The sequence below is a fragment of the Medicago sativa genome, chromosome 3 (assembly GCF_051527215.1).
Source record: "Medicago sativa cultivar Bolivia chromosome 3, Bolivia_mono, whole genome shotgun sequence".
Taxonomy (NCBI): Eukaryota; Viridiplantae; Streptophyta; class Magnoliopsida; order Fabales; family Fabaceae; genus Medicago; species Medicago sativa.
In genome coordinates, this window is record NC_140751.1 from 97264288 (window position 1) to 97283450 (window position 19163).

Below are 19163 nucleotides of genomic sequence, written 5' to 3' on the forward strand. Positions count from 1 at the left end.
GAATCTCCCAATAATTACAAGTTGAATTTAAGTTAAACATCGCATCGCTCCTGGATTTTTTCTTGAAGCTGTGCTTTCCTAAGTTTCCTTTTTCATCAAACGAAATAGTGCCAATTAGGCTATGATGGCAAAGGAAACAAGAAAATAATTAAATTAAAGATAGGAACTAAAATGTCAAAACTCATTAAAACCACAATTGATAGCCTAATGTTTGAATGGTGATGAGGTAAGAAGAGAGAGCTATACAACAAAAGTCAAAAGATTATATTTTGTCGACACAAAAAAACACAAAAATTATGTAACACCAAATTTATATTAATTTTTTACTTGAACTTTTTAGAGAAAAATAAAAGAGCAGGGAAGGTAATATAATATATTTTTTTTACCACTCCTTTTTCCTTCAAGTCAATATCTTAAATGATTTTCTCCATAATTTTTTTTAATTATGTATAGGAATGATAGTAATTCTTTTGGGAAACAATTAATTGAGTTAAATTTAATTTTCTAAAAATTTAAATATACTATATAATAAACTTTGAATGAGATGATTCACATTTCTTCTTTTTATATCGATTGTCCGATATTCAAGTCACACCGTTCAACTAATTAATAGTATAATAATAATAATAATAATAATAATAATAATAATTTAAATACACAATATATAAGATTGTTTGAATGCATCTCTTAAAAAATAGTAATGTTTGAACGCAAAGATTGAGATTTCTTCTTTCTATAAGAGTGGTCCAATATTCAAATAACTATGATTGTTTACAAAATAAGTAGGAAAGGTAGAATTAATCTTTTCAAATGGAGTGCACACACAATTAACAATAGTGTTTTTTTTTCCTTTCCCATTTCATATTTTCACTAATCAATTATTCAAATTAGTAACTATTTTGGAATAAATAAAATAAATAAAAAAGGTAAGTTTTGACTGAGTAGAATAGAAAAGAATATTTTGTGGTGGTGACGTTAGTTGTATTAAATTAAATGGGAAAAAAATGAAAAAGAGGAATGAAAATAACGTTTTTGTAATGTAGCTGTAATGTAATGTAATTTAAAGTTTTGAACTGTGGCTCCGTCCCGCTCAGTGAGGAGTCCGAGTGAGCGTGTAAGTGTAGTGACGCTCCTCAACTCAACTCTATCTTATATTACTACCATCCCAATTACTCTCTTTTTTCTAACCCTACTTCCTTCTCTCTCTCTCTCTCTCTCTCTCTCTCTCTCTCTCTAGGTGATGATCTTTGACTCTCACATCTTCATACTTTCATTCTCAATTTCACTCCTCTAATTCTCAAATTCTATCCAATTTTGTTGTCTAGATCTGAGATTGAGCTACATTACATTGTATTTTCAGGAACATCTCTTGTTTTTTTCATCCTTTCTTCCTTCCATCTGTAGAAAGGGGGTCAAAATCAAATCAACCAAATTTTTTTTTTTTTTTTTAAAGCATGAAATGAAAATGCTTGGTTTTTTTAACGTGTTTGGTTGGACTTTGGAGTTCAAAATTGTGTTTTTCTTTTACTAACTATTTATTTAATTAATTTGATTGATTGATTGGTTCAACATGGTTGCATTCACAGCAACCTCGTTCTTTATTTACCATTATTTTTATTTCTGCACCTCCAACAATTTTTTACATTTTATCACTCAAGAAAATCATGACATGAGATAATTAAAGAAATCAACATTTTTAACCCTGGGGTTCATGATTAATGAGAAAAGACCCTGTAATCTGAAGTTCGGTCGAGACAACAAGAATTGTTTAGCCATGATTCGAACTCAGATTTTCTAAAAGTCAAGATTTGGGGTTTCTGATATATATGTTGACTAGATAAAAATAATAACGAAGAAGAAATACGGTTGACATGCAATGTTACATTAAAGTATAATAGTAGCATTGTTTTGTTGGTCTATTTGTTGAGTTTGTGTAACTTATATTAATGTTAATGTCTTGTTTGAAAAACAGGTGTGAGTGTATGATTTGCGTTTGAATTAGAATTGGGTTGCTCTTCTTCTTCTTCTTCAAGGCACAAGCATTATGAGTAAAGCAAATAGTACATTGTGTGCCAAAGATGAAGAGCGTCCACTCAGAATTACCAGATCAAGGGCAAAGGTTTTGGGAGGACCCTCTTCGGAAAATGAAGGGAAAAGAGCAACAGCTTCCAAAAAGGTTGTTTCTTCTGAGAATAAAACATGTGTTGCTGTTCCTGATGTTCCTCACCGTAAAAGAAGGGCAGGGCTTACTGATGTAACTAACATCACTGCAAAACCACATGATAAACGTGTTAAACAATCCAATTTTCAGGTATAAATCCCAATTTTGTCACCAAATTCATGTTTTAAATTATATCAATATCACCATATAATTAGGAAGAAGACCTAAAAACTATCAGAAAGATTTGAAATTAATGAGTTGGACTAAAATATGGTTTATGATAGAATAGAACATTATGGCGTAATTTGATCCTGGTAGCCGACCCCACTTAGTTGAAAAAAGCTTGGTTGTTGTTATCACCATATCATTAGGAAATGATAGTTTTTTTTTTTTTTTTTACAAACATGCAGATTGATCTATCTAGGTAATTGGAATGAAAAATTATTAGTGTCATATATGCCATAAAATAAAATGTACCAATTGAACTTGGTCGAGCAAACTCTTAATAGATTTGCCTTCAAAGTTGGGTATGTAAGTCAGCTGAAATTGCTAGAGGGGTTTAGTACCCAAAACATAAAATTTTCATTACACAGCTATAAGACTTGCAATGTTATATGAAAGATACAAAATGCTCTCAATTTTATATAAATTGTAGAATCTCATCTTAGGTGGTAGAGACGTGTGTGGAAGCAGAGACCCTAGTAAAGAGAGTAGGTTAGACAAAAGATTGTCCAATAGTTAAGAGGTGAAGAGAACTATTGCAAATAACTCACAACAGATCGAAATAGTTTGTTTTTAGACATGATTCACAATAGAACACTATGACATAATTGTTACTTAGTAGAAAACTTTGTTGCTGTGATTGTTAATGCCGATTAGTTATCCATTTTACAGGCCAAAGGAGTTTACCAAAAGAAAAACACAAAGCTAACTTCAGATGTCTCCATTGAAGTTTCATCAGCACAAGAGGATGTTAAAGAGAAGGTAGCTGAAGAATTGTCTACCATAAAGATGGTAGAGTCAAAAGACACCATTGCTGCAGTAACTTTGGTTGATGAACCAACTGAACATTGTATGTCCAACAACATAAGTGACCATGTTATGACAGACACCACACTTTCAATGCAAGAATGTGTGAACTCTGGTGAACTCGCTACCTCTCCAAGTCCAAACAAAGGTTTATTTCAATAATCTCATATATTTTACTACTAGTATAAAACATGTTTTAGGTATATAATACCATATGCTAAATTGCAATGTCATAAGATTGCCCTTTGGATAATATAAAAAAAGTTACTAGGTGTAAGCCACTAACTCACTAGAAAGGTGAAATATCTTAGAAGTTTGGATACCATAATTACTGTCATGTTGTCTTGATTGTATTGTGCAGACATAAATATGATTTGTGAGAAGGTAGGAGCCTCGGATCGCCTGACCTTTGTAGACATCGATAAAAAGTTAAAGGATTCTCAAATTTGGAGTGCTTATGCCCCTGATATATACAACAAAGTTCGAGTCACCGAGGTTTGTCCGTAATTCATTATTAAACAATCTTATGCTGCACATCTCAACTGCTTCTGCTTTCTTCTTTGTCATAATCTGACTGCATTATTATTATTATTACTTTATAATAGGGTTCTTCAGTTTTAGAGTATAACTTTCAATGTAAGCAAGTATTCTAGGATAGCCAGGAGCATATTTCATTTTGCAATATTTTATATTATTATAATGTCAGTTTTGCTGCATAAGAGAACATTCCAAAGTAATCCTATTTTTGTACTAAGAATAGAGCAGAATCATTAGGTTCACTACAAAAACATTGATGATAAGTTTTGGTGAAATCTCTTCAGCTTGAGAAAAGACCATCAACCAATTACATGGAGAAGTTGCAGCAAGATATTTCTCCAAGCATGCGTGGAATTCTGATTGATTGGCTTGTGGAGGTCAGTCTTGTGGCATTGGCTTCGTGTACATTTATATATTTGAGCAATCTTTAGCTTTTCCTTTTTGTCCATAACCTTATCAAAGAATTCTCATCTACCGCCTTTCAATCAAAAACATAGTTGAATGATAGGATATATACAATGTGATGGATAACTACAACTCTTTATGATGATCAGGTTATAGTTGCATTTGAAATGGAGAATCCTTAATTACAGTTTGTTGAAGTTTACCATCAAGCTTTTGTTGTGGCTTTGCTAAAGGTGTCCTATTCCTTTTCAGGTTTCTGAGGAATATAAGCTGGTTCCAGACACTCTTTACCTTACTGTGAACCTCATTGATCGGTTTCTCTCAACAAGTTTGATTCAGAAACACAGGCTCCAGTTGCTTGGTGTTACTTGCATGTTCATTGCATCGTAAGTACTATTTTTTGTAATGGTCCTGGTTAACATAAGTTCCCGTTGCTCAGAGTTAGAATTCTAGATGATATGTCTTCTTTTTGAACTATGAACTAAGGATATCTAGGCTTTCAAAATGATAAAGCAGATAATGTCAATCACCTTTCGATCCTCAGTTTACTGTGGAGATGATAATTATTTTCCAAAATGCTACTTTTCTCTTTAACTTGTATTTGTTGATTATTCATGAATCATTTAATCCGAATGCATTTGGTGATAGTTACAAGTGATTATCTATTATCTAAGATATCATGTATGTTTTTTCCCAATATCATTCGGTCTAAGATGCACTTCTTTTCTTCATGGCTTAAAGAAAATATGAAGAGATGTGTGCTCCTCGAGTGGAAGAATTTTGCTTCATCACAGATAATACATACACAAAAGAAGAGGTAGTAAAAATGGAGAAGGAAGTTTTAAACCTTCTGCGTTTTCAGTTATCTGTTCCCACAACCAAAACATTTCTCAGGTATGTAGTGTACTGTTTATTTATTAACACTTTGTTAGAAAATACTACTTAAAACTTCATTGAACTAAGTTGATCTATTATTGTCTTTCAGGAGATTCATCCAAGCAGCACAATCTTCTTACAAGGTACTATAGTTGTTATCCACTATCTACAATTTAACTTAGTATGTGTTTGGTTTCGTGGTAGAGATAACCAAAAGTGGTTCTAGACACAAAATGGATTTTGACATGTTTGATGGATGTCAGTTGTAATTGATTTTTATTTTTTTTTGCCTCAAGAAGTGATTCTAACCAAAAGCTAGGATTTATAGCTTTTGACTCTAAATGTGATTTTTACATACAAATTTGCTGTTCAACTTACGTCTAGAATCGATTTTTGACATTGCAAAATCAAACACGCTGGATTATTTTATGCTGACAGGAAAAATGCAACTCAATGCGTTAAACTTTATCTTGTTATACAGGTTCCTCTTGCTGAACTGGAATTCCTGGCAAATTATTTAGCAGAGCTCGCTCTTGTTGAATACAGCTTCTTACAGTTTCTACCTTCTCGTGTGGCTGCTTCTGCTGTATTCCTTGCCAGATGGACCCTCAACCACTCAGAACATCCATGGGTATGAAATGTTGACTAGTATCAAGTTACCTTTGTTTAGAAGATATAAATAGAAATTTGAAGAGTCGCATGCATTTATATATGCAGACTACAACTCTGGAGCATTTTACCAACTACAAAGCTTCAGAGCTAAAACCAGTTGTTCTTGCACTGGAAGATCTGCAACTTAATACCAAAGGTTGTTCTCTCCATGCTATACGTGAGAAATATAAACATGAGAAGGTTAGAATAACAAACTCTTATCCTTTTTTCAGTTGACCAATGTTTTAAATCCACTAGTCACACTGAAAATGCTACTCCATCGGTGCCTTTTTATAAGCATCTTTGACACTTTTCACATATATTAAGAAAGTTGATAGTGTGATTGATGTATATTCTGTGTATGACTATCACTAAATTATCCATTATAATTAGTAGTATTAATATGAGATATATTTTAAAAATAACAAAAATCTATCTAGTAGTTTGAAAGATGACTTACATTCAGGGACACTTTTTTCTCTCCAAATAGTGCTTATAAATAGGAACAGAGATAGTATATAGGAGCAGCAATAGCAATACACTCTTTTTAATTCCAACATTCTCAATTATTGAGTGAAATTCATGTAAGTTTCGTCATTTTAAAAATAAGTCTTGCATAAAGTGATGAGACACATGAATTTCACTAAAAGAGTAATGAAAAGAGAGTGCTAGACCGTGTGTACAAGTACTTCTCCAGTTGTATTGTACCCTTTAGAGGAAACATCTTTTGCATCTGATTGAGGTTCATAAACCGGCAAAATAATATGCTGTCCTATCCATAGCTTTATTGAAAAAAAAGGTATATACATAATTACACAAAATTGACTTTTGCTTCATGTGACAGTTCAATGGTGTGGCAAAACTGTCTCCAAAACCGGTGCAGTCACTGTTCCAGGCTCAAGTGTAAATTTATGCATTTCTAAGGACTCGATCATGACTCGGAATTTCCTGTACAATGAGGGTGTTTTTATCATCAGTCGTCATATTGTTTACCCTTTACTCATTAGTTACGTAGTTGTAACATTCATGTAGTTGTAACATGTAAGATGATATCAATTTTTTGTTCTTCTAGATCTCCATGTAACATGTTGATACAACTCAAACAGTGAGTTGAAGTACTGAGGTGAAGTAGAATACTTCATTTTGAGGTCGCCGTTATAATTCAACAAAGCCATGTAGCTGCTTTTGGAATTACTTGCAGTTTTACTTTACTTTTCTTTCTTTTTAGTCTTTTACAATATTTATATAGCATGATTGGAGACTTGTTTGGGTTGGTCTGATGGTGTTACTTTAAGACTTTGCAATGTGGTCCTCTTTAAGGTGAACTAGTTTAACTTTTTTTTAAAAATAGTGCATGTTTGGTATCACGATGTCTCAACATTAATTTGTTAATCTCACTGCAATACCAAACAAGTACTCGTAGCAGTGAATTTAAATGCAAGCTTAACGAGGATTTAACATTAGTGGGCAAGTAAAAAGAAAGAAACTCTAGTGGCAAAAGAAATTACCATTGAAAATATGAGGTGGTTATAGATATGGAAATTGTAGGTTGTCTTTAAATTGGCACGTGTCAATATTAGTACTATTACTTTTTTACAAGATTATTAGTACTATTATTCGGTCTTATTTAATTAATAAATGTTGATGTATTTGGTTAAAAATTTAAACCAAAATACATCAATTTATATTGAATTTAATATCTGTTACAGATATGACAGAAAATAGTATTTATTTAAAATTTAATATAGTTATTATGAATTACTTTATGTTTTACTGTACTTATTAAAGACAACTATACTTTCTCTTTAAAAACTAATGATTGCAAATGGTACGCAGTTATTATGATTTTTTTTTTTGGTAGTGTAGTTATTATGAATTTAATTTAATTACTTTATGTTTTACTGTACTTATTTTTTTCCGTCAGTTACCAAAAATAGAAAACTTAATTTCACAGTTTTGCATGTAATTAATTATTTATTATCATTCTACGGGTCTTTAAATTCTTTTGAGTTCTGTCACAAAAAAAAAAGAGAATTTATTGTATGATCCGCTATATTAACTAAATGATATTGTCACATCTCTCAAATGAAACCTACATGATCAGATATTTGAATAAGAAGACATCAGAGACTTTGGAAAAGTTAATCAATTCCGAATACAAAGAAGAGCTAAACTTTTTCATTACTGGAAGAAAAATATTTGGTAAAGCTGAATTGGATAATAAGTTCACTTGTCATATGGTACTGAGAAAAAATAAATGTAGAAAAGCTAATTCATTTATTTTTGAATAAAAAGAAGAGCTATTGTTCTTTCTCACCTTTTCTGCAGACTAAGATGAAAAAAACTAGTTTGTTTAGTCATAGTTTAGGGTTTGTGTACGACTGGACTAACTAAAATCATGGTTCAATAAGTTATTTTTAATGTTGTTTTATAAAGGTTTTTTCTAAATTGTCTTTGAAGAATTGTGGGTAATTTGATCACCGATCAATCAAAATTAGCTACATGAACAAATATACAAATAAATAAAAGTTAGTTTGTGGATACCACTATGTTTATTCATTTAACTAATTTTAGAAGTAAATGAAAGTTAGTTTGTGGATACCATACCAGTTGCATATTTATTCATTTAACTAATTTTAATTGGTTGATTGGGACCACAATTCTTCAAAAGGTAGGTTTGGTTATTTGAAAACATATTCCAGCTTTAACCATTTTTGTTCAGTTTTCCAAACATAATTGAAGTCTCCAATGGCCAGTTCGGCTCAGGCTAGGGTGGGAGAGCTTGATAGGTCTCCCACCGTGAGCAAGTGAAAAAAACAACTTTTGACGGTCAGATATTAAAATTCTATGATTGTTAACATACACCAACAACACCGGATACTTTTAAATTCTCACTTTGTTCTCTCTTCTCCATCTTCAACCTTCTTTCTCTGTTTCTCACCCAAAAATTCAGATCAGCAACATGAGTTTCAAACAGAGTTCACATATAAGCTTGGTCGAACACATCTTCCGTTGATCTGGAGCTCTGCCATTGAAACCAATATATTTTTCTTTGAAATACCAACACGCTTCCATGAAAGAGTAATGAGATAATTTTTTTAAAAAAACTTAATGAATTTATTTAACCAATTTAAGTGTGAAAGATTCAAGTTTTAATAGTTTAAGAAAGAAAAAAGAAATGAATTTAGTGACAAAATTTTGATTTTTCGAAAGCTTCACACATCTTTCAAACCTCTCAACCACCTTTTGGGGCTTTTAGGAACTGCAAGCAAACACCATTTTTCTTTTATGCAGAAGATGCAAGCAAATTATTGAACAAGCAGAAAATTCATTGTTTGGATATTAATAAAGGAACGCAAGTTAATTAGCTAGCTTATTTATTTTTTCTTTTACAATTTCCTTTCATTATATTAATCTTGAACTGGGACAAACCCCCTTCCTTTGTTTTCCAATTCCTTGTCAATTTTCACAATTGATTATGGATTGATTACCGCAAGGAAGGAGAAAGATTTGTTGTGGAAAACTAAAGTAGTTGAAGAAGGACAAAGAGAAGAGTGAGAATGGAAATTGATAAGGTGTTGGTAGTGCATCATAACAATCTTGAAAGCTTACAATCTAACGGTTAATAATACTCTCTCACCGTGAGAGACCTATCAAGGTCACTCACCCTAGAAGGCGCCGTGCAGTTCAGGCGGTGGAACTAAAACATTCAAACGAATTTGAAAAGGAGATTTAGGATTCAAATCAAACTCTAATAAGTGACCTATTTTATTATGAAAAAAATTGAAAAATGGGGTCGCCTACCCCAAAGTAACACTAGCTTCCGTGGTAATATTGGGTGGTGTAGACTTTGTACTCTTTTTCTTTCTTTATACTTTCTTTCCTTTCACCTCCTTTTCCTTTTATTTTCTTTTTCATATCCTAACACAGTGTTAGGCAATACTACTTTTCTCCAAGGTTACACAGGAGAGCCTTTATAGCCATGCTTTTTCTGGGACCAAATAAGTACTGCATATCAAACAGCCTTGCTTTTTTCTTCTGAGCTGAAAGGAAAGGAACGTCTTTAATCTTGCCTGACTTCAAACCTCTTATTTTCCTTTTTTATTATTATTATTCATATTATTTTCATAGATCGAACAGTCTCGCATTGTTTGAGAATCGAGATTAATAGTAAAACTACCGAGGAGTAAAGGAGGATCATACACACTGCAGATTTTGGAAATTAGCTTATACAGAAAAATGGTTTGATTAATCTACTGCATGGTCCTTCTCATCATAACTTATCTTGAGGAGACAGGTTGCTACCGTACAGTCATCAATCAAAATTATGTTACAACATTTGGCTGCTAGAAGCATCAAAGGCATATATATGACCCAAAAATGAAAATTCTACTCCCAGTAACAACCATTTACCACATCTCTCGTGGTTTTCCACCATAACATGTGGAAAGAGATAAAAATTGATTTGGATTGTATCATACTCATACATACAAAAGTTCCGGTTATCAAATCGGAGAGACTAAAACAGCGGTGTTTCCGACTGCAGGCTTGAGACTGGCTGCATGTTCTAATTTTTTCCATGCTTCATTCCGTTTCTCGGATTCTGAGTTTAGCATTGCTTCTTCCTCCTTACACTGAGAACGACAAGTAAGGAACAGATTCTCATCCATTTCCTTGAACATCTTTCGAACATTATGAGTTAAGTTGAGCACTGCTGGATTCCAATGGCTGTGAAAATTCTTCTCTAGGGCTGGAAATATGATAGGTAGTATCACTTGACGGTTGTGAGCAATCAAATTGACAATGTGGTCATTGTTCCATAAGTAAAGGGCTCTTTCAGATACCTGAAACAATCCATGTTGAATTTTAAAAAGGGTGTCTTTTAGCAATTACTAACAAGCAAGTCAAAGGAACCAAAGCAAATCAAAGGAACCCGTTGATTCTCAAAGGAAAATAGAGAAAATTTGCAGCACTTTAGTCATTTATTTGGAAATAGCAATTAAATATATACTTGTAGAAAATATAGGGGGCTCCAAAGAAGCGAGAAAGGGTAAATGCCTAAGTTGGTCACTGAAATTGCAGAACTTTATCAACCTAGTCCTTCACGTTATAAATATTCCAAAATGATCACAGAAATTGCAAATTTGTATTCAAGTTTTTCCCTTTGCCTGGATCTGTTATCAAATACATACATTATCCACTTAATGTAAAATTCATCCCGTGTATTATCAACTAAGTATCATTATAGTTCGTACAAAATATCAACGGATGGACAAATTTGATTAACACTTCGCAATTTTGGAGATCATTTTTGGAATATTGATAATATGGGGGATTAGGGTGATACAATCTTACAATTTCAAGGACCAAATTGAGTATTTAGCTTTACTCAAACAGGAAATAACATATACTACTTTCACACTCTATCAGTGACCTCAGACTTCTACAAGAGGGTCTTAGCTACTTTGCTTCATACTATTATGCCAGAAAATGACTATATAGAGCACCAAGTTGCAACTAGACCAACTATAGATTTAGAGCATGAATCTATTGGAATAAAAATAACATTGGAATAATAGGAATGCCCAAATAATGAGGTTTTTTTTTATCAAATGGATTAATGTAAGATTACCTGAAAGTGTAAACTGCTCATGCAGTATCCAATTCGCCAAAACAATGGTACCATGACCCTTTGAAATTCAACCATGTTAATTGTTTCCAAAATTTCTTCAAGTTCACCAAGGAACATTACCTCTTTCTGACTATGTGTTATTGGCCAATATTTCAACAAACCCCTTATCACGATGCTTGCCAACTTAGGCTCCTTCTCTATAAACTGTGTAACACAATAAGACAATTGTTGGAAGTAAACCCCCATAGATCTAGGCTTATGCAAAGGGATCAAAACTCTCCACAAGAAAATTTTGTGTTCTTCTTTCAATGGCAATGCGAATCCACTTATGATACTCCCAAAAATCTCCAACAACTCAGCAATCCCATTATGTTTCTCAGTCTCAAACACAAACCTATAAAACATATAGTTAATCGATTTCCGAATATAAGGTCTATGAACCATGAATTTTCCATAAACCCTATGCATAATTGTCTTCAAACAATCCCTTTCCCTAGGATCCTCTGAATTAAACAACTCCAACAATGTCGAAATAAACGAATGATCAAAATACTTTTTAGCCACCTTAGCATCAAGACAAGAAGATGTTATAAATTTAAGCAACAATTCGTAAACAAGTTGAAGATGAGGCCAAGCAGGATCAAAAGCTGGTTCATCATCATCATTCTCACCGCCACCAATTCGATTATGAGCCCTATAATTTGGCGGGAAAACGCGAAAGAGATTAATAGCACACATTCTACACATTGCAAGAATAGCTGGCTCACTAAACTTTGCAGACCCAAAAGAAGAAACGAAATCAACAAGTTCAACCAACGTTTTTCTCTTCACATCTTTCTCCACAACGTTCTTACCAGGATCGGTGAAATCAAACGCAACGCAACAAAGACTCAACTTGCTTACAAAAAGGTTCATTTTCTCCGAGCTAGGAACATCCTTAAACGGCACCAACGGTTCAATCAACGACACGGTGCTTGTCGGGAAAACCGCAGCGGATGAATTCCTTTTCGCGGCGTTGGCTTTACCCCCATCGTTGCCACCTTGTGAACGGTTGTTTTTACCGGCGACTCGAGACGAATCGTGCAAATCGACTCTGCACAACTCATCCGAGTCATGTTTTGATGTTTTGCGAGGAAGTTTGCTTAGAAATTGCTTCAACATGGTGACCCAGTAGGTGAAATCTACAAATTTTGAAGCTTTAGAGGGAACCCATGAAGGAAAAACAATCAATGTACCAGAAAACGTTGATTTGTTGTAGAAGAACCGTGAAAAGGAACAATGTGGGAGGAACAGGGTTAAGAAACCCTAGATCTCGGTCATGGAAGAAAACCGTGAATTCTGAACAATGTGAGAGAAGCTACATGAAATTAAAATGGTGAATTTAAATGGGTCGAAGGAAATTCGAGATTTTGTATCATGCATTGTGAAAAATCGAATATTTAAGGTTATGGGTTATAGGCAAAAAGGGGAAGAATAATGATTGATTAAATTAACATATGAAAATCAACATTTTCTGAATTTTTTCTCGGGAATGAGAAAAGAGAAATGAAAATTGTAGGGAAAGAATGAAAAGAGGAATGTGATGATGTAGATTAAGAAAGTTTTATGGTTTGGGTATGATTTTGGGAAATGAAATGAAATGAAACTATCTTGAGCTGTTATTTTCTGTCTTTTGTTGATGATGAATAATGTGATGCACTATGCTTCTGAAATAAAGAAAAGAGAAAAAAGTACAATGAGGCATATGGGGTTTTTAACTTCTTTTTTCCTTAGTTTATGGACAAAAAGATAATTAATAATCAAATCAAGTTGTAATAATGGAGAAAGAATTGGATCTTGCTTTTCGTAGATTAATGGAAAATTTAGAGCCAAAAATAAATACTCCAAATAATCTAAATTGAAAGAAGGGTGAGTGGATTTTGGACAGAACAAACAAACACGTGTAAGTGAGCATGTGAGCTGTAAAAACTTTGACAAGACAGTTGACCTTGTTAAACCATGTACTCCCTCCAAGCAAATTTGACTTTTTTTTGTTCATTTACTCCTTCCGGTCCTATTTACAAGAGAAAGTTGACGTTTTAGATATATTGAATAATGTATGTATCTAGTCAAGAACCTAAACCAAATACATAAATTATTTAATGTATCTAAAAAGTAAATTGTCTCTTGTAAATAGGATCGGAGGGAGTAATTATTTATGTACGTTGTTCATATTATAGACCACATACATCATTAAATGAATGAACCAAAAAAGTCAAATTTGCTTGTAATTAGGGACGGAGGGAGTACAATGGTTAATACCATTCAACAACCTTCAACACCCATTTTTTCAATTCTCAACCCTCCACATCATTTTCTTTCTTTTAATTCAACACTCATTCAATTTTTACCTCTCCAATGGTTTTCATTCAACACCCTACCCCACCACTTTTTATTTCTTATTCTTATTTAATTTTTGTTTTTATAATTACATAAAATTATAATTATCGATTATAATTAAATTAAAATAATACAATTAACAATTTATTTTTTAGTTTTTTATGGAAAAACAAATTTTGTAAACTAATTTATTTTTATTTTCTTAACTTAAAATGCAATACAACAAACTATGCACGCGACACACAAATAGCTTAAAATGTAAGACAACAAACAAGCACACAACACACAACTAATTTATTTAGTCCGATACAAATCATCTTCAATCACGAAACATTCCAAACTTTGTCCATATGTGCTTCACTAGATCTGCTTGCAATTCGTGATGAACATTTGGATCACGCAACTCGGATCTAGCACGCACATGATTTGCAAAGGTGGGTAACACCTCGGTAGAGTATGGTTGCGGTGTACTAGATCCACTTCCCTCAGATTGCTCAAAATCGGTCCAACGTTGAGCATATGTATCTCGTTCATCCTCAACAATCATATTATGTAATATGATGCATGACCTCATGATGATACCCAAATCGGCTATGTCCCACAAGCGAGCTGGTTCACGGATGATTTTAAATCGAGCTTGAAGCACTCCAAAAGCACGTTCGATGTCCTTTTTGACAGCTTTCCTATTGTTTTGCAAATAACTTATCGGGTTCACTTTGAGGAAGTCTAATCGATTTGACGAAAGTTGGATAAGAAGGGTAGATACCATCAGCTAGATAGTATGCCATATTATAAGGACGTTGATTCACAAAGAAATTCACCCTTGGAGTCTTTCCCTGTTCCATATCATCAAACACTGGTGACCGGTCTAGAACGTTGATATCGTTCAACGTTCCTGGACGTCCAAAAAAGGCATGACAGATCCATAGATCATGAGATGCAACTACTTCAAGAATAACTGTGGTGGTTCCCTTATCCCCCCTAGTAAATTGACCTTCCCATGCTTTAGGACAATTTTTCCACTCCCAGTGCATGTAGTCAATACTCCCGATCATCCCTGGGAACCCCCGCATTTCACTAACATGTAGTATTCTTTGAAGGTCATCTTGGGTTGGTGCTCTCAGGTACACTTGCTCATACAATCGTATGATTCCTTTACAGAATCTACGTAAGCACTCCAATGTTGTAGTACCTCCTATTTTGATGTATTCATCGACCGCATCTGCTACTACACCATATGCCAACATTCGCATTGTTGTGGTACATTTTGCTAAGGGTGATATACCTTCTTTGTTGGCAGTATCAACTCGCTGGATGAAGTAGTTATCACTACTTGAAAGGTCTCCAACGATTCGAAGGAAAACGTGCTTTTGCATCCGAAACCGATGACGAAATATTGCATCGTCGTATGTAGGCAGTCGTCAATGAGTCTTTGGTTTGCCGCTGAATGATCTCTATTTAAATATTTTCTACTACGAGATCCACTACCTTCCTCTATTTGTTTTCGACGCTGAATAAATCGGTTGACGATATAAGTGTCTTCAACGTCACGATTTTTGAAGTAGGCTTCCATATCAAAAGGATCCATTGATAGTTTTTGGTGATATTGGAAGTAGATATGAATGAGATTTGTGATATTGGAAGTAGATCTGAATGCAATTTGTGATATTGGTAGTAGATATGAATGAGATTTGTGATATTAGAAGTAGATATGAGTCCCTATATATAAGTACATTGTGTGGTGGACAATGAGGATAATTAAAGTCACGTATAATTATTATGGGCAAATAGTGTGTGGTGGACAGTGGTGGACACTTTGCAAATAATTATTAATGGGCACACAGTGAGGAAGACCTTCAAATAGTATGTGAAATTAAAGTCACGTATAATTGGTAAAGCAAATAGTATGACTGATTAAAGCAAATAGTAGGACTGATTAAAGCAAATAGTAGGTGAAATAATGGGCACACAGTAGGCATAATTATTAAAGCAAATAGTTTGTGAAATAAGTCACGGGGGACTAGACAACACTAGGGACTATCACTGAGTACTAAACAACACTGACAATTATTAAAGTAAACACTGGGGACTAGACAACACTGACAATTTTGACCGAATACAAACAAATATTACAGTGAAATTAATTTCCAAACAGCTCACGCACCAAGTTTTCCAACAGATATTTTTTCCGGTCATCGAGATGCTCTTCGAAAGTTAACTTTAGGTACAATTTCATTTTCTTCAATCTGTTTTTCTCCTGTTGTACTGCGGTGTACTCTTTCATTTGTTCAATCTCTTGCACCTTGATTTCTTTGAATTGAACCCACTCCTTTTCCACCTCCTCCAAGGCAGCGTCCTTGCTTTTCTTTTTTCCTTTTTTTTAGCTGCCTCCCTACCCATTGGACGAGCACTGGATCCTACAGAGTCCTCGTGAGATCTCTTAAATCCACTACTTCCTGAGCCAACATTTCCTCCTACTTGACTAACATAACGTGGTTGATCACAGAGAACGCGCCATTCTTCCTTTAAATTAAATTGAACATTCTTCCCACATGCATATAATTCCTGGGCTTTTGCCTCCACATCATCTTCCGACCAACCGCTTCCTTGCAAACGCTTAGCACCATCATAAGCACCAACCCATTTATTTATTACTTTGTTCATATAATTAAAACGGTTTCGGCATGCAACTAGATCGCGGGGAGAATCAAATGAGCAATACTCATTACAATACTCAGCAATTTTACCCCAATATGTTTCTCCTCTCTAGTTTCTCCCGACAACACTGCTTGTTCCATATTTAATCCATGCACTAATTAGCACCAAATTTTGTTGAGTGTTCCATGCTGGTTCCTTACTTTTCCTGCTCTTAGGAGTTGAATCTTCTGGAGTGACTTCATTAGCAACTGCCATGCCACCAGGAGTTATTTGTGTTGAAAATTTAGGATATTGAGATGCACTACCACTGGGAAAATTTTCATTCTCCATTGGCATATAACCATTAAACGGGGGTGTTTAAGATGGATATCTCATCATAGATCCATAATATCCATGAAAGTTTGGAACAGAGGATGACTGGTTGAAATTTGGTGAAAACCCAAAATTAGGTACGTTTTGAGGTATGTTTCGAGGACATTGGTTGAAAAATTGATTTGGATTTGAATAATTGTTGGGATTTTTGTAGTTAAATGGGAAATTAAAAGAATTTTGGTTGTTGAAAGGGTTATTATTGGGATCCATTTCACTAAAAAGAAGATTAAAACTTCACTTAATTTGCTAATAGAAAGATAATAATAAGATGAAGATAGTGAAAAACTTGGTTTTTTTTTCTGTGTCCAAATCAAATGAACCAAGTCTCTATTTATAGAGAAAAAAATCATGAATTTTGGTATATTTTTTTTTTTAAAATTAATTTACAACTAAATAGTTGATTTAAATAATTAAAATGATAAGAATCAGGAGGACCAATCAGAACGAGACACGTATGCAAGCTTATCCAAAAAGCAAATCCTCTCTCATCCGGTCTGCAGCTCACACGCTGTTGTCTGCGCGTGTGCTTCACGTGCCTGTTTGGCAGAATGGTTCGTCGCCACGTGGCATCGGATGGCAGTTTCAATTGTGTTGAACGGCTTCATCATCTCTCTCCTCCAACACTACATTCAACATGCATTCAACAAACCACTGCACTACTTTTACTTGCTGATTGTCAGATTAAACAAACCATTGCACATAGTCTTAGGTTTGCTGCGCCTGGATATTATACAATTTTTTTTTTCCCATAAGGATTCAATAAATAAAATAATTGATATATTTTATGTAAAAAAAATGTTATTTTTTAAAGTTTTAATGTATTAAATGAATCTTTTAAGATAAAATTTCTTTTTTGAATTTCTTAACAAGTACCTTGAAGCACTTGTTAGCATTTTCTAACGGATATGATCAAAATAGTAAATGACAAACGATTTATGGGACCAAATTGAAATATTTTACAGTTAGGGGACCAAAGTGAAAACAAAAAACAAGTTAAGGGACGAAATGATGTATTAAGGCTATATTTGTTTTTTGACAAAAATAAATGATATTCATTCATTCAAATTGAAAGAGTGCATCGATGCAATGCAAATTCGCTAAAAACAAAAATGATGAATCTGCGAACAAACTTACAAAATCCATGTTAATAGCATAAAACGGCAAAGTACAAAAGCCTACACATATGACTATATTCAAGTCTCCAGAATACTCATGTCTCCGGATCTGCAACGTTGACGACGCCAAAGTCATTGATTGGATCTGCACTGGATCTAAGCTGATCTGACAATCTGAACCGAACAAATACCTGAACAAAATAAGACAAACAAACAACGCCGCACAAAGACGACGAACAACGCAACATCACACTAAGACGACGAAATCACGAAAGAAAAAACGAAATAGATGTAAAAATCACTTATTTCAATAAAAGAGAAAGAGAAAAACGAGTTAGAGGGGTGATTTTGGGTCAAAAATTGACCCTAAATCACCCCTCTTTGATGGATGAAGAAAAAAAAAATTAGGGTTTTGGTCACGGTTCACAAGAGAGAAGAATAAGAGAGGACTTTGTTGTTGTTTAAGCCCATATTTTTTATATTGTGTCTTTTGTTTTTCATGGACTCTTTTACATATTCTATTATTGACTCTTTTATGTGATGAGTCAAGTCATAATGCACAAGCCGGCTATTTATACGTTTTTTTTTCTCTACTTTGAATTGATCCGACAAAACATACACTTCCTTAAAAACTGCAAATTCATTTATTCAGACAATAAATAATGGGTTTTTTGTTCGTAAGGATGCATAATAATACAATATTATTAGGATAGACATATTTATATTCTCTCATATTTAAATTTAGAATCTCAAAATTATTTGTGAATTTTAAATAGTATTTGTGATTTTATCTATACATAAAAAAAACATGTTTGTTGGAATATGATGAGTCGCAATGTTTTAAGTCTTAAGAGACAACTCTACTTATTCATACATTGAATTAAAAAATCCACATCTCCACTAAATTATCACAATTTTCTATCACTTTTTTTTTACATTTATCTTTTATACAATATGTATCCATGGAATATTTTATAAATATTTGTGTGTATCTATTAAGTATTTTATAAGCAGAGGCGGATTGAAGGGGAGCAAGCAAGGACCTCCAGCAACACTAACATGCGCGCATACACACACACACACACACACACACACACACACATATATATATATATATATATATATATATATATGGTGACATCTTTCACAGGTTTCCGTATTTTCCCATCTGTGTTAGTTTGAGTATATAATGGTCGATATGTCAATAGCAAAATAATATAGGCTTAAATATGAAAATAGTCCTTGCAAATATCTGACATTTTGGTTTTAGTCCCTGTAAATATATTTTTTTGGTTTTAGTCCCTGCAAATATAAAAAATTTGGTTTTGGTCCTTGGTATTTTGTTTTA

At 33.5% G+C, this 19163-nt stretch overlaps 2 protein-coding genes and 2 pseudogenes across 3 annotated transcripts; 1 reads left to right on the plus strand and 3 right to left on the minus strand.

Annotated features, from left to right (window-relative positions):
* The first annotated feature begins 1025 nt into the window (after window positions 1-1025).
* LOC146942552 (cyclin-A2-1-like) lies at window positions 1026-6853 on the plus strand. Of its 2 annotated transcripts, none has more exons than XM_085756579.1 (11): window positions 1026-1114; window positions 1973-2311; window positions 3056-3338; window positions 3552-3685; window positions 4012-4104; window positions 4385-4518; window positions 4874-5026; window positions 5118-5151; window positions 5490-5639; window positions 5726-5860; window positions 6504-6853. In XM_085756579.1, exons 2-11 carry the CDS (start codon window positions 2045-2047, stop codon window positions 6564-6566), a joined length of 1446 nt encoding a protein of 481 aa, XP_085612705.1. In that variant the 5' UTR covers window positions 1026-1114; window positions 1973-2044; the 3' UTR covers window positions 6567-6853. The 2 variants fall into 2 exon arrangements, with proteins under 2 accessions (XP_085612705.1, XP_085612704.1); XM_085756578.1 differs by lacking the exon at window positions 1026-1114 and adding an exon at window positions 1186-1237.
* A 3019-nt stretch (window positions 6854-9872) lies between these two features.
* LOC146942553 (serine/threonine protein phosphatase 2A 57 kDa regulatory subunit B' kappa isoform-like) lies at window positions 9873-13185 on the minus strand. The gene is made up of 2 exons (XM_085756580.1): window positions 11292-13185; window positions 9873-10503 (listed from the first exon to the last, which is right to left on the minus strand). The coding sequence occupies exons 1-2, from the start codon at window positions 12450-12452 to the stop codon at window positions 10165-10167; spliced, it is 1500 nt and encodes a 499-aa protein (XP_085612706.1). The 5' UTR covers window positions 12453-13185; the 3' UTR covers window positions 9873-10164.
* Window positions 13186-13988: 803 nt separating this feature from the next.
* Window positions 13989-15258, minus strand: LOC146942554 (uncharacterized; annotated as a pseudogene).
* A 392-nt stretch (window positions 15259-15650) lies between these two features.
* Window positions 15651-16910, minus strand: LOC146942555 (uncharacterized; annotated as a pseudogene).
* Window positions 16911-19163: the final 2253 nt, after the last annotated feature.